Genomic DNA, 12,494 nt, shown 5'->3' on the forward strand with positions numbered 1-12,494 from the left:
TATCATTCGTGCAACAGTCGCTTGGCACCTCTAAATATCTCAGAGAAGAGCCTGCGGTGGGTGCGAGAAAAGACACATCCGCGCGCGCACACAACTCCAAGCTGTGAAATTAAACGGTGCAACATTTCCCCAGAAATGTTTTTTTTTTTTTTTTTTTTTTTTGGTATGTGTGTGCGCAAACGCGCCCGCCCGCTTCGTGCCCTGTTCAAAGCCTGATTCCGTTTCTTTCCCTCCGCTCGCCGGGCCCGTGAACCTAAAGATCAACCGGGGCCGGCTTCCCTCCCAGTCTCCTCCTCCTCTTTCTTCCTCCTCCTCTTTGCTACTGTTGCATTTTGGGAGAGGAAGTGCCCGGACCACGTTGCTGCCGCTGGGAGCGGACGGAGGCGCGAGCGCAAAGCATGGCCGCTTCCAGCAAGAGGTGAGTGTGGCTTGGCAGCCAGGTAGCCTCGCAGGCGTTTAACAGAGCTAGCTCTTTTTCTAGAAGATGCACAGTATCATAAAATGGTAGAGTTGGAAGGGATCCCCGAGGGTCGTCGAGCCCAAATCCTTAAGCAATGCAGGAATCTCATCACGCGGTCCCGCCTCCATTTTGAAACCGGACCGGTCCCACCTTAGCTTTGCAAATGTGTTCGCTCCCAAGATATCTCCCAACTGTCCCCTTGGAGGGTTTGCATGGTTTGCGGTAATTCGGGCTATGGAGAAAGAGAGTAATGGAAGTTCTCATTCGTTTCCCCTGCACGTGTTTGCGGATTTCCCTAAAATCGTGGGGGCTGCAAGGAACACCTGGGAAGTTAATGGAACAATTTCTCATCTTCTAATCCCTGGATCTCTTTTTATTGGAATTGGTTACTTGTGTGTCTTCACGATCAGTGTTTATGGAGTTGTTTATATCGTGTGTTTTAATTAGAGGTGCTCATATTTTAATCTTTATGTAATTGGGGTTTTATACTTAGCTTAGGAATCTGCTTTGACCATAAGGAGATATACAAATAAATCAATAACAACAACACTAATAATACAAGTAATATACTTTTTTTAAAAAGCTGGGGATTTTTTTCATTGAACACAGTAGGAATTATTTTCTTTTCCCCCCTGAGAAACAGTGCTGAACTATATGGGCCATTGGCCTGACCCGCAGGCTTCTTACTAGGTTTCAGGGTGGGTTACAGCCATTGACATGCAATGTTAAAAACGGTTTAAAACAACAACTTGAAGTATTCAGGGTCCTGGGCCACATAAGGTTTTATAGGTCAAAACCAGCCCTTTGAATTGAACCCAGAAACTAATCTGATACAATTGCTAAACGATAATCAATAAAAATAACTGCAAGTCATAATGCATAAAACACCACAAAACATGCAAAACCATGTAAAAGGATCAAATTGACAAACAAGGATTCATAACTTGTAAAATTAATTGTTTTAAAATACCCTTGAATTTATCTCTTCCCAGCTGCTTCTGCTGTTCTCAAAAGTCATGGTTTGGGAAAGGCTCCTAGCTAGCTCCTAGCTAGGACTGAAAGGTGGGGCAAGGCAGGTGGAAAAAGCCATTGCCTGATGAACAGCAGAAAGTCCTCTCACAGTTCTTTAAATTTGTTAGTTGCTTTCTCTTGCCCAAAGCAACCCAAAGTGACTTAAAACCAAACAGACAGACAGAATAAAACCCTATAGATGCATTACAACCAATTGTTGTTATATACATAATTTAAATAAATGCATTTAATTACTAAATAATGATTAGTAGGCAGTGCAGTCAGACCATTGCAACTGAAAGAATGAGGTAGGAAAGTCCTCAGTTTGCCCAGGCCTGTGGCCATTCAGTCCTGAGCTATGGTCCTTGGATGATGCTCTTGACATCTGAAATGCAGATTTTTCCAGTGAGGCTCACACCTCTATTCTTTTTTGAAACTCTGTTCTTCGTCTTTTGTTTACCCATTTTGTCCCTTGCCTCTCTGGGAACAGAAAACTCGCTGAGCTGAGTGTGGATGAGTTCCTGACTTCCGGATTTGATTCTGACGCGGATGACGAGTTGCAGGAGGAAGCCTTGAATTCCAGAGAGGATGGGGTTCATAAAAAGCTCAGCCAGAATGGGAAGGCCCCCGTCAAGAAGAAAGGAGGGCTAAAATCAAAAGCTGTGGAAAAGTAAGAAAGGAAAATGTTCCTTGTTTTTAGAATTTTCTAAAATGCTTTTCATTACATTTTGAAATGTACAAAACAAACCACAATTTTTTGTTTGTTTGTTTTAAAAACATTTGAAATACAGTGAAGTACAGTGCATTAGAGTAATAGTTTTAGCTAATTTTTATTTTATATATTGCATCTTTGTAAAGCGCTTGGAGACTCTTGTAGTTTGAGGGTATATCAGTTGTTCAAATAAAAAATAAAATAAATGATATCCAACTACGGTTTACTCAGAGCTTCCCCCCCCATAATGTTTTGTTTTTCCATTTTATAATGTATATACAGGGGTACCTCGGGTTAAGTACTTAATTCGTTCCGGAGGTCCGTTCTTAACTTGAAACTGTTCTTAACCTGAAGCACCACTTTAGCTAATGGGGCCTCCTGCTGCCGTGCTGCCGGAGCACGATTTCTGTTCTCATCCTGAAGCAAAGTTCTTAACCCGAGGTACTGTTTCTGGGTTAGCGGAGTCTGTAACCTGAAGCGTATGTAACCCGAGGTACCACTGTAAAACAGAGAGCAAATACAGTAACAGATGAAAATTAGAAGATGAAAAACAAATCTATAAAATAGGCATGTAGAATGAGTGCAGTTGCACATGGGTAAAAAAAAAAGCCCAAGTAAAGACTTATCAGCGTTATAAATTTATCAAATATAGTTCCAGATTTGCCAGCCTTGTGACAAGAGTCGTCTTGAAAATGATGGTTCCGCTGTATATGTAATGAAAGCACACCAAGTCATAAAAAGTGTCTGCTTCCATTCCGGAAGTCCATTCGACTTCCAAAACATTTGGAAACCAAAGCGCGGCTTCTGATTGGCTGCAGGAAGCTCCTGCAGCCAATCAGAAGCCGCGGACGCCCCGCTGAACGTTCGGCTTCCAAAAATAGTTCGCAAACCGGAACACTCACTTCTGGGTTTTGCGGCGTTTGGGAGCCAAAACATTCGGGAACTAAGCTGTTTGAAAACCAAGGTACGACTGTATTCAGATGTACTTAGAGGGGACCCACTGAAATTAAAAAAAGATAGAGGAAAGGCGAATAAGAGGTGACATGACACAAGATTATAAAATTATGCATGACATGGGTAGAGGAAATACTTTCTGCCTCTCCCATAACACTAGAACTCGTGGACATGCAGTGAAGCTGAATCTTGGAAGGTTCAGGGCAGATTTTTAAAAAGTACTCCGTGCAGCACATAGACTATGGAATTTGATCTCCCAGGAGGCAGGGATGGTCCCCAACTTTAAAAGAGGATTAGAGAAAGTCATGGAGATTGAGGCTATCGTTGCCTTCTAGCCACAATGACTGTGCTATTTCTGCGCAGTTAGAGGCAGGAGAGTACTGCTGTGTTTGGGTCTTGCTTGCAAGTTCCCTATAAGCATCTGGTTGGCTGCTGTGAGAACAGGATGCTGGACTAGATGGGCCTTTGGCCTGATCCAGCAGCCAGGCTCTTCCTAAATTAGTTACAATTCCAAACGGTTGTGTGCCAAACCCCTGAAATTGTACAGTGGTAGCTCAGGTTACAGACTCCGCTAACCCAGAAATAGTACCTTGAGTTAAGAACTTTGCTTGAGGATGAGAACAGAAATCGTGCTCTGGCGGTGCAGCAGCAGCGGGGGCCCCATTAGCTAAAGTGGTGCCTCAGGTTAATAATAATAATAATTTTAATTTATACCCCACCCTCCCCAGCGAATGCCGGGCTCAGGGCGGCTAACAAGCAATAATAAAAACAAGTTGAATAAATACAACTTAAAAACAAGATTAAAATGCAACATTAAAATATTGATACATTAAAATGCAGCCTCATCACAGGAGGAGAAAGGAAAAAGAAAAAGGGGGAGGGAATCAAATTAGCTCCAAGCCAAAGGCCAGGCGGAACAACTTGTGTCTTACAGGCCCTGCGGAAAGAAATCAGATTCTGCAGGGCCCTGGTCTCATGAGGCAGAGCATTCCACCAGGCCGGAGCCAGTGCTGAAAAGGCCCTGGCTCTGGTTGAAGCTAATCTAAGTTTAAGAACAGTTTCAGGTTAAGAATGGACCTCCAGAACAAATTAAGTTCTTAACCCGAGTTATAAGCAATTGTTTGTAAATCTCTGTACTTTCAAAGTCAGCTCTTGATCTTTATTTTATTTTAAAGAAACCACAATTCCTCTCCCCTGATCAGGAAAGTGAAGACAGGGAAGGCTTCCCAACACAAAGATCAGCTCTCCCGGTTGAAGGAACGGGATCCGGAATTTTACAAATTCTTGGAAGAAAACGACCGCACACTGCTGAATTTTGATGCCTCCGATAGCTCTGATGAAGAGGATGGGCTTCACGTGTTGCCTGAAAAACTAGAGGTGATTTGTTTCTGTTTTTAAAAACCATATATAAGCTGATTTTCAGTGATGCACTTGGACAGTTGCATCAGGTCCATCTAGTGCCGCCCTTAACATCATTTTAGTGCCCATCTGTTCCCCATGGTATTTGACAGATTATGGTGAATATTTCAGTTTATTCCTGCTTTCTGCTGCTAAGGTTTTGCTGCTTAAATGGGTCTGTTTATGGGTCTTTGTAATGGCTTAGTTTTAAGCCATTCTATGTTATGTTTTTTGCTTCATCTTGACTCTTTTTCATGAGTTTGGATACAGGTTTGTTTGTTTTTTGTAACAAGTGACTAATCATTTTATTTATTTGACTTATATACCGCCCTTCATCATAAGATTGCAGGGTGATTCACAATATAAAAATACAACGTAAAAACAGAAATAAATAGTTAAAAAATAACAAAACAATAACTCTGCCTTTCCACAAGTAAAAAAAAATACTGATGCACTGTTAGTCCTTACTTAGGTTAGACCCATTGCGTGGTGCTCAGCTAAATGTTACTTGGAATAGACCCATTGAAATTAATGAAAATGTGTAAGCTATGTCCATTAATTTCAGCATGTCTATGCTGAATAAAACTTAGCTGAATACCACCCACTGAAATGAATGGGGCTGTCTGTCTTAGGCCCATGTATTTCAGCGGGTGTTCTCTGAGTAGGATTTGGTTGGCTACAACTACATTTTAAAATGGCAATTTAGAAAGCATTGATTCCTTAAAAACAGATCACAGTAAAACAATACACCACACAACGATAAAACAAAATGGCGGCATGAAGCCTCAGTCTCCAGTGGGGAGGGAGGGGAACTCTTGATGCTATGAAGAAAACACAGTGTCACCATTTGCACCTCTTGAGGCAGAGAATTATGGGAGACAGGCCATGACAGAAAAGGCCTTGTCTCTTGTCACCTGTCTGGCCTCGGAAGGCAGTGGGACCCAAGAGGAAGACCTTGGAGGCGAGCAAGAAAGTCCATGGCTGGAGATGTTTTATTGATGTTATGATATGCTGTGTCTGCAAAGAGTTTTCCCAGGCCGAGGATGCAAGTTTTGAGAAAGACCGTGCAACATTTAATAATGAAACGGTGAGTTTATAGTTCTATTCTGCATATTCAATTTTCTACATTTGCTAAATGTGACAGTTTTGTGATGAAAGGAAGTGAGTGACATCTGACTTAAGAGGACTAAGTGATTTAAACTCTCAGGGATGGGGAGCCCAGAAGCTGCTTTAAGATCCAGATGCTGTGAAAAGCAGGATATATTCTATGCTCATGATAGTATTTTATTCTCTTGTTAATTATGCTGTTTTAAATGTACAGTTTATATTATATATTATATCCTTTAGCAATGTCTCCTTTTGAGATGTTTAAGATTCTTTTTGTTAGCGGTTCTGCGTTATTAAATGCACATTCTATAGTTACCTCCTTTGTAACTATATTTTGAAATCTTTAAGTTAGTACTTTAGTTTCCTGTTAATTGTGGTGCTTTGAATGTGCTACACAAATTTTAAGGTGCAAACACCTAGCAGCCTATCTCCCCCCCCCCCCCCAAATTCCAATCCTTCAACCTTCAACAATTTAGGAAATATCCCCTTGAAAAAGAGACAATTTATTTTAGTGGGTATAACTTAGACAGGTCAAAAGCAGGGGTATTTTTAGCCTCCAGTGGAAGTGTGAGACACCCTCCGAAATAGGTAACAGGAAGGTCTTGATAAAAACTTTCCCAATATAGACTGGCTGAGTTCTTTTCACTTGCAAATACCTCAAACTTGTAAATGGTTTAACTTCTGCCAGCCCTCTGCAAAATATATATTATTAAAAAATGGACCTGACAAAGGGGTATCTGCTATGTAAATGGAGACAGTTCTTTGTCCATAGACTCTATGGATAAATGAGAACAGCATTTAAATAGAATTCTCCAGGAAAGCAATTAACGTGTATCCTAATCTATGATTGACAGACTTTTAAGGATGTTTGGGATGAGAAATTTGATCTCTGATTTACATGCACAACCCATTTGTTTGACTTTTGCATGATGCTTTTGGGTGGTCCCTGGCTAAAGGGCTGGGCAATTTCCATGTGTCTTTGAGCTGGTTAGAGACTTCTGCTCTGGGCTTCCTTCCCCACCTCTCTGCATTTGCAAACAGAACAGTAAAGATCAGCCTTGCATTTGCCTCCTGGTCCCTGCCCTCCACTCATTCTCTGACCAAAAAATGAACTTAGGGGATGCTAGGTCCCTTGATGGGAAGTTGGACTTTAAAGTCAACCCCATGTTTTTGTATAACAAATGTACAGTGGTACCTCAGGTTAAGTACTTAATTCGTTCCAGAGGTCCGTACTTAACCTGAAACTGTTCTTAACCTGAAGCACCACTTTAGCTAATGGGGCCTCCTGCTGCTGCCACGCCGCCAGAGCACAATTTCTGTTCTCAACCTGAAGCAAAGTTCTTAACCTGAAGCACTATTTCTGGGTTAGTGGAGTCTGTAACCTGAAGCGTATGTAACCCAAGGTACCACTGTATATTTAAATTTGACTTAAGGTGCACAAGGTTTTTTATTTAATTTTCCTGAGAAGGGATCCTTGTTTGGCATAACTATGGGACTCATTCAGTTGTCATTTGCATTCTCCTATGTTTCCACCTTCCAACGTACCACCAGCACAGTGATGCACTTGTGGAATCGCTATGGATGCATTGTGGCATGAATAAGGATTAGGCTTAAAACGTTTGCTTTTGGGCACATTACTCTCTCTTGTTCAAGTAAAAAATCCAAAACTCTTAATACACCATCCAGTAAAGCCCTAGAGCTAAACTTGCAATTGTGGCCATAATAGTGTGGATGCACCCTACTAAGAGCAGCTTCACACCAGTCTTGGACACTTAACACCCGTTTGCAATGTTAAGGAAGGTTCTACAAATAAAAGCGCTTTTTACATTCATGAGTATTCACTTTGCGCATGCTAATTGCATATGTACAATCACCCAGAAGGCTGCAGCTTTGTTACTAACCAGTCACTGGTTTCAAGTTGTGCTTGCAACCAGCTGGTGGTTGCAAGTTGTACTTAATGGCCAAACTTCCAGCTGCAGGAAAGCTAGGAGGAAATCAGCCATTAACAGTGGCAGATTTTAATATGACCATTTTTTCATTGTTATTATTAGGCTGCAAGTTACTTTTGCAGCTAAAACCAGACATAGGCACAAACACCTCCTAGCTTGCATATGTTTTAACTTGCTGCTCTACTACTGCATCAAAAATGATGGAAACCTATGAAGAATTATAGCCTGAGGTGGGTGCTATATCTGCACAGCTCCTCTATTTTTTGTCTTTCTGTTTTTCGTGCAACATTATCCTTGCGAGACTCCATGGATTCAGGCAAATAGCCTACTGCTTTACTATCTCTTTGATGAAACAAAAGTGGTGAATGCTTTGGGGGGGGGTTGTTCATTTGTTTCTTGCCCATATGGTCTCATCTGTTCCTGTTTTAAAAATTGCAGCATGCTCTTATCTGTAATTAATAATGCCACAAACTTTTACAAAGTCTATGTGGGGCAGGCAGGACTCTTCATTTTCTCTCTCTCATGAATGACCTGGAGAGTCTTCCTTGCGCTCAGAGAGTTGGCAGAGGAGGAGCTGACTGAGACTGGGTCTGTGATACCACCAGCAGGGTAATTGGACCAGGCTCCCATGGCTGATGTTTCAGAGCCCATGGAGCCCCAAGGCTGGTTGTCCAAAGGCTGCACATCAAGCCTCACTTGCTGTTGGAATTGAATTGCCATTCCTCCTACAGTGGTGCCTCGCAAGACGAAAAGAATCCGTTCTGTGATTCTCTTCGTCTAGCGGTTTCTTCGTCTTGCGAAGCAAGCCCATTGACGGATTAGCGGCTTTTAGCGGCTTAACGGCTTATCGGATCAGCTGATAAGCGGCTTAGCGGCTTAGAAAAAGGGGGGCGAAAAGGGGAAAAAACCAGCAGGAACTCGCAAGCGAAGCAAGCCCATAGGAGATTCGTTTTGCGAAGCACCTCCAAAACGGAAAACTCTTTCGTCTAGCGAGTTTTCCATCTTGCGAGGCATTCGTCTTGCGGGGCACCACTGTACTACCATGAGCAGAGATAGACTGCAGAAAGGCAAACAAGTGCTGTTCAGTAATGTTTTATCCTGGATTGTTTTGTTTGATGTTTTAAAGCAGGGGTCAGCAAACTTTTTTAGCAGGGGGCTGGTCCACTGTCCCTCAGACCTTGTGGGGGGCCGGACTATATTTTTTGGGGGGGGAAATGAATTAATTCCTATACCCCACAGATAACCCAGAGATGCATTTTAAATAAAATGACACATTCTACTCATGTAAAAACTTGCTAATTCCCGGACTGTCTGCGGGTCGGATTTAGAAGGCGATTGGGCCGGATCCAGCCCTCGGGCCTTAGTTTGCCTACCCATATTTTTAAGTGTAGTAAACGACTTTGAGATTTTTTAAATTTAAAATTCAAAGTGGTTTAGGAATGATGATGATGATAATAATAATAATAATAATAATAATAATAATAATAATAATAATAATAATTTCATTTTTCTTAACTTTTTCAGATAAGAAAACATGGTACATCTGCTGCTCACCAAGCAGATGAATATGCCAAGTCAAGCCCAATGGCACAGACATTAAAAACAATGGACAGTGATTTGCGCATGAAGGTGGAGAAGCTGTTCAACATTGCATACTTCGTTGCAAAGGAGAACCTTTCATTTGAGCTCTTCCCAATGATAATGTGCACTCCTGAGGAAGATTGGTATAAGACTAGGTGAGGCGCACATGGATGACAAGGCGGCAAAACAGATCGTGCATTACATTGCCGAAAGCCTGCGTCTGGACCTCAGGGACAAATTGAGTAAAGCAGAGTTCTTTGGGATTTTGGCTGACGGCTCAACGGATAGGTTGGCTGTCGCAGCTGACATAATTTACTTTTATTATATATTTGAAGGTGGACTGAAGTGCAGTTATGGAGCCATTAGGGAATGTGCTAGTGAGAATGCAACAGGTGGGACACGTACAATCGAGTCAGTTCTCCGTGACTACGTACCCGACTGGAAAAGCAAGCTAACGGTGATAAGTTTCGATGGGGCCGGTGCTAATATGGGGACTGTGTCTGGCGCAGCAAAACAGTTCCAGGACAACTGTCCAGGTTTAGTGGCAGTGCACTGTGTAGCTCACCGACTGGAGCTTGCGATAGGCAATGCCTTCAAGTGTGTAAAATTTGCTAGGGCCGCCGAAGATGTGTGTGGTATATACACATTTTACTACAGTCGTCCTGAAAGAGCGAAGGTGCTGAAAGATATCGATGAAGTACTGAGCGAAAAAGCGCTTCGCCACATAGGTATTCGCAGAACTAGCTGGTTGCAGTCAAAGAACCGTGTTGTGAAGGCATTAGCAAACAATCTCCCACTAGTGGTGGCAGATTTGGAGCAGATTGTGAGTGGTTCTGGTGCAGAGTCAGAACTGAAGCAGTACTTGGAGTGTTTGAAGTCAGAACGGTTTGTAAGGTTTTTGTTTCTTATGCACGATGTTTCAAACACACTCGCGAGACTATCTGAGGCATTTCAGAGAAAGTGTGTGTCGGTTAATGATGTTGAAATCAGTTTGGCTTCAGCAAGAGAAAGGCTGCGGAGGATGGTGAAAGGAAGTGGCCCTCAGCTGCGAAAATTTGAAAGTACTGTGCAATTGGAAGACGGTGTGTTAGTGTACAGAGGTGTGAAAATTGTTCGTAGTGCAAGTGAAATTGAGTGCTTTGAGGAAGATTGACGTGTCTTGCTGAGTTCAATTGTGGAAGGAATAGACAAATGATTGGACAGTATCAGAAATGACAAAAGTTCTACGAAATGTGGAAATATTTGACCCATGCAATGTACCCGAGCCAGTCGGTGAAAGGGACTCGTCTACAAGTAACCATGGAGAAAAAGAATTGAGTGAACTGATGCAAGCATTGCCTATCAATGTAAAAGTTGACAAGGAAGCCATCATGGAGGAATATCAGGATTTTAAAGTGTGGGCTCGGAATAAGAGAGTCATCACGTGAAGAAGCTTGGCAGCGTCTTCAAGCAGAGTCAACAGCTTCTGATTCATATATTAATATATGTAAAGTTTTGAACTTTTTGCAGGTTCTCCCACTTAGTACTGCAGAATGTGAGAGGGGCTTTAACCAGTTAAATCTGATTAAAACAGACATTTGGAATAGTCCGCTTGTGACTATCGTTGACGACTTACTAATGATCCAGATGAATGGCCCCAACCTGGAGGTTTTCAATCCTGAAAATGCAATTAATTTGTGGTGGAAGAATGTTGCTATAGAGCATATTGGAAGACCAGACTTTTAAAAAGAAAGACTATTTTCAAAACTGAAGTATGGTACCAATATTTTTTATTGTATAAGCAAAATTAAACATGTAAATTCAATTTATTCATTCACCTTTTGTAACAAACTTTGCAGTTTTTTGTCCTTGTCACAGTACTCGTAATAAATTGTGCTGTAATCTTAGCAAATGAATTAGTGTTAAGCTACTGTAATGATCATGATGCCACTTACAGTTGGTTTATGGATTTAGCACTAGCACTACATAAAATATTACTAACATACAAAGCTGTGTTACATATAAGTGTAGCACAATATTTTATATAATGCGCGCGTGCACACACACATACTGGTATTTATAAATATTAGTTATTCAAATGACATGGTTGGCAGCTATTGCTAACCCATATAGGTTTATAGTGTCCCAGTAGCAATTGCTATTAAAAATGTGATATTGAAAATGTGTCACTGGTGTGAATTGTGTATTAGTTTGCATGTTTTGAAAAAAGATAACTGGAATTGGTAAAAGGTGCAACTGAATCATTAAATATATTAACATTGACAATATATAAAATTCAATTTTTGCTTTGTAATTGTAATAAAAAGAGAGGAGGGATAGACTGTAACCTAAGTTAGAGGTGCTTTTGGCAACTGGCTTATATAGCTGAGTTTCTAACATTGATAGGGTGTTGGTCAACTAAATGTTACTTGGAATAGGCCCCTGAAATTAATAAAAATGAATAAGCTGTGTCAATTAATTTCAGTAGGTCTACACTGAATAAAATATAGCTGAATACTGGAATGAGTGAGGCTGGCTGTCTTACGCCCATTTATTTCACTGGGTGTTCTCTGAGTAGGATGTAGTTGTCATTTTAATATTTAGTGGTAGCCAATTTTTTAAAAAACAACCAAATCCTTAAAATAAAACTACACCAATAAAACAATGCACCACAGAGCAACAAGATAAGATAAAAGAGCAGCAGCAGGAGCTTTTCCACCCCCATCGTTCAGCCTGCAAGTGGAGAGAAGTGAGGTTACCGGGAACCAGGCAGAGGGCCTTCTTGGTAGCGGCGCCTGTCCTGTGGGGTGCCCTCCCATCAGATGTTGAGGAGATGCGTTATAATTATTTATACCCCGGCCAAAACTGGGCTCAGAGTAGCTAACATCAAATATATAACACATTAACATAAAATCAGGCAGTCAGTTAAAATACATCCTAACATCAGATCAGGATCAGAATAAAATCCAATCAGATGGCAACCCGCAGATTAGGGTTGGGGACCTTAAATGCTCACCAGGCCCAACTGTTTGTGCTGAACTTATACGGGCCTGTGAGAAAAATTGGGAGGCCACTTTCATGCAAGTTCTTATGAAAGGAGAGAGGGAGTCAGACTGAACCTCGACCAAAGGCCTTTAGAAGACATCTGAAGGCTAGGGAATTTTTTGAAGTTTGATGTCTTGCTGTGTTTCAATTTGTTGGAAGCTGCCCAGAGTGGCTTCCAACTTTATTATTATTCCAAATAATATTATTAGTATTATTCCTATTATTATTATTATTATTATTATTATTATTATTATTATTATTATTATTAAGTTGGTGTTTGGTCAAAAATGCCCTTGAT

General features: G+C 41.3%; 1 protein-coding gene across 1 annotated transcript in view; it reads left to right on the forward strand.

The window, feature by feature from the left end:
• The first annotated feature begins 269 nt into the window (after positions 1-269).
• NOC2L (NOC2 like nucleolar associated transcriptional repressor) overlaps positions 270-12,494 on the forward strand; it is a 71,223-nt gene continuing 58,998 nt past the window's right edge. The window contains exons 1-3 of the mRNA XM_081201485.1: positions 270-418; positions 1,962-2,141; positions 4,313-4,514. Of these exons, the coding sequence (XP_081057611.1) occupies positions 399-418; positions 1,962-2,141; positions 4,313-4,514 (402 nt within the window). The 5' untranslated portion in view covers positions 270-398. The remainder of the gene's footprint in view (positions 419-1,961; positions 2,142-4,312; positions 4,515-12,494) is intronic.

The sequence above is a fragment of the Podarcis bocagei genome (assembly GCF_964188305.1).
Source record: "Podarcis bocagei genome assembly, chromosome: 7".
NCBI lineage: Eukaryota > Metazoa > Chordata > Lepidosauria > Squamata > Lacertidae > Podarcis > Podarcis bocagei.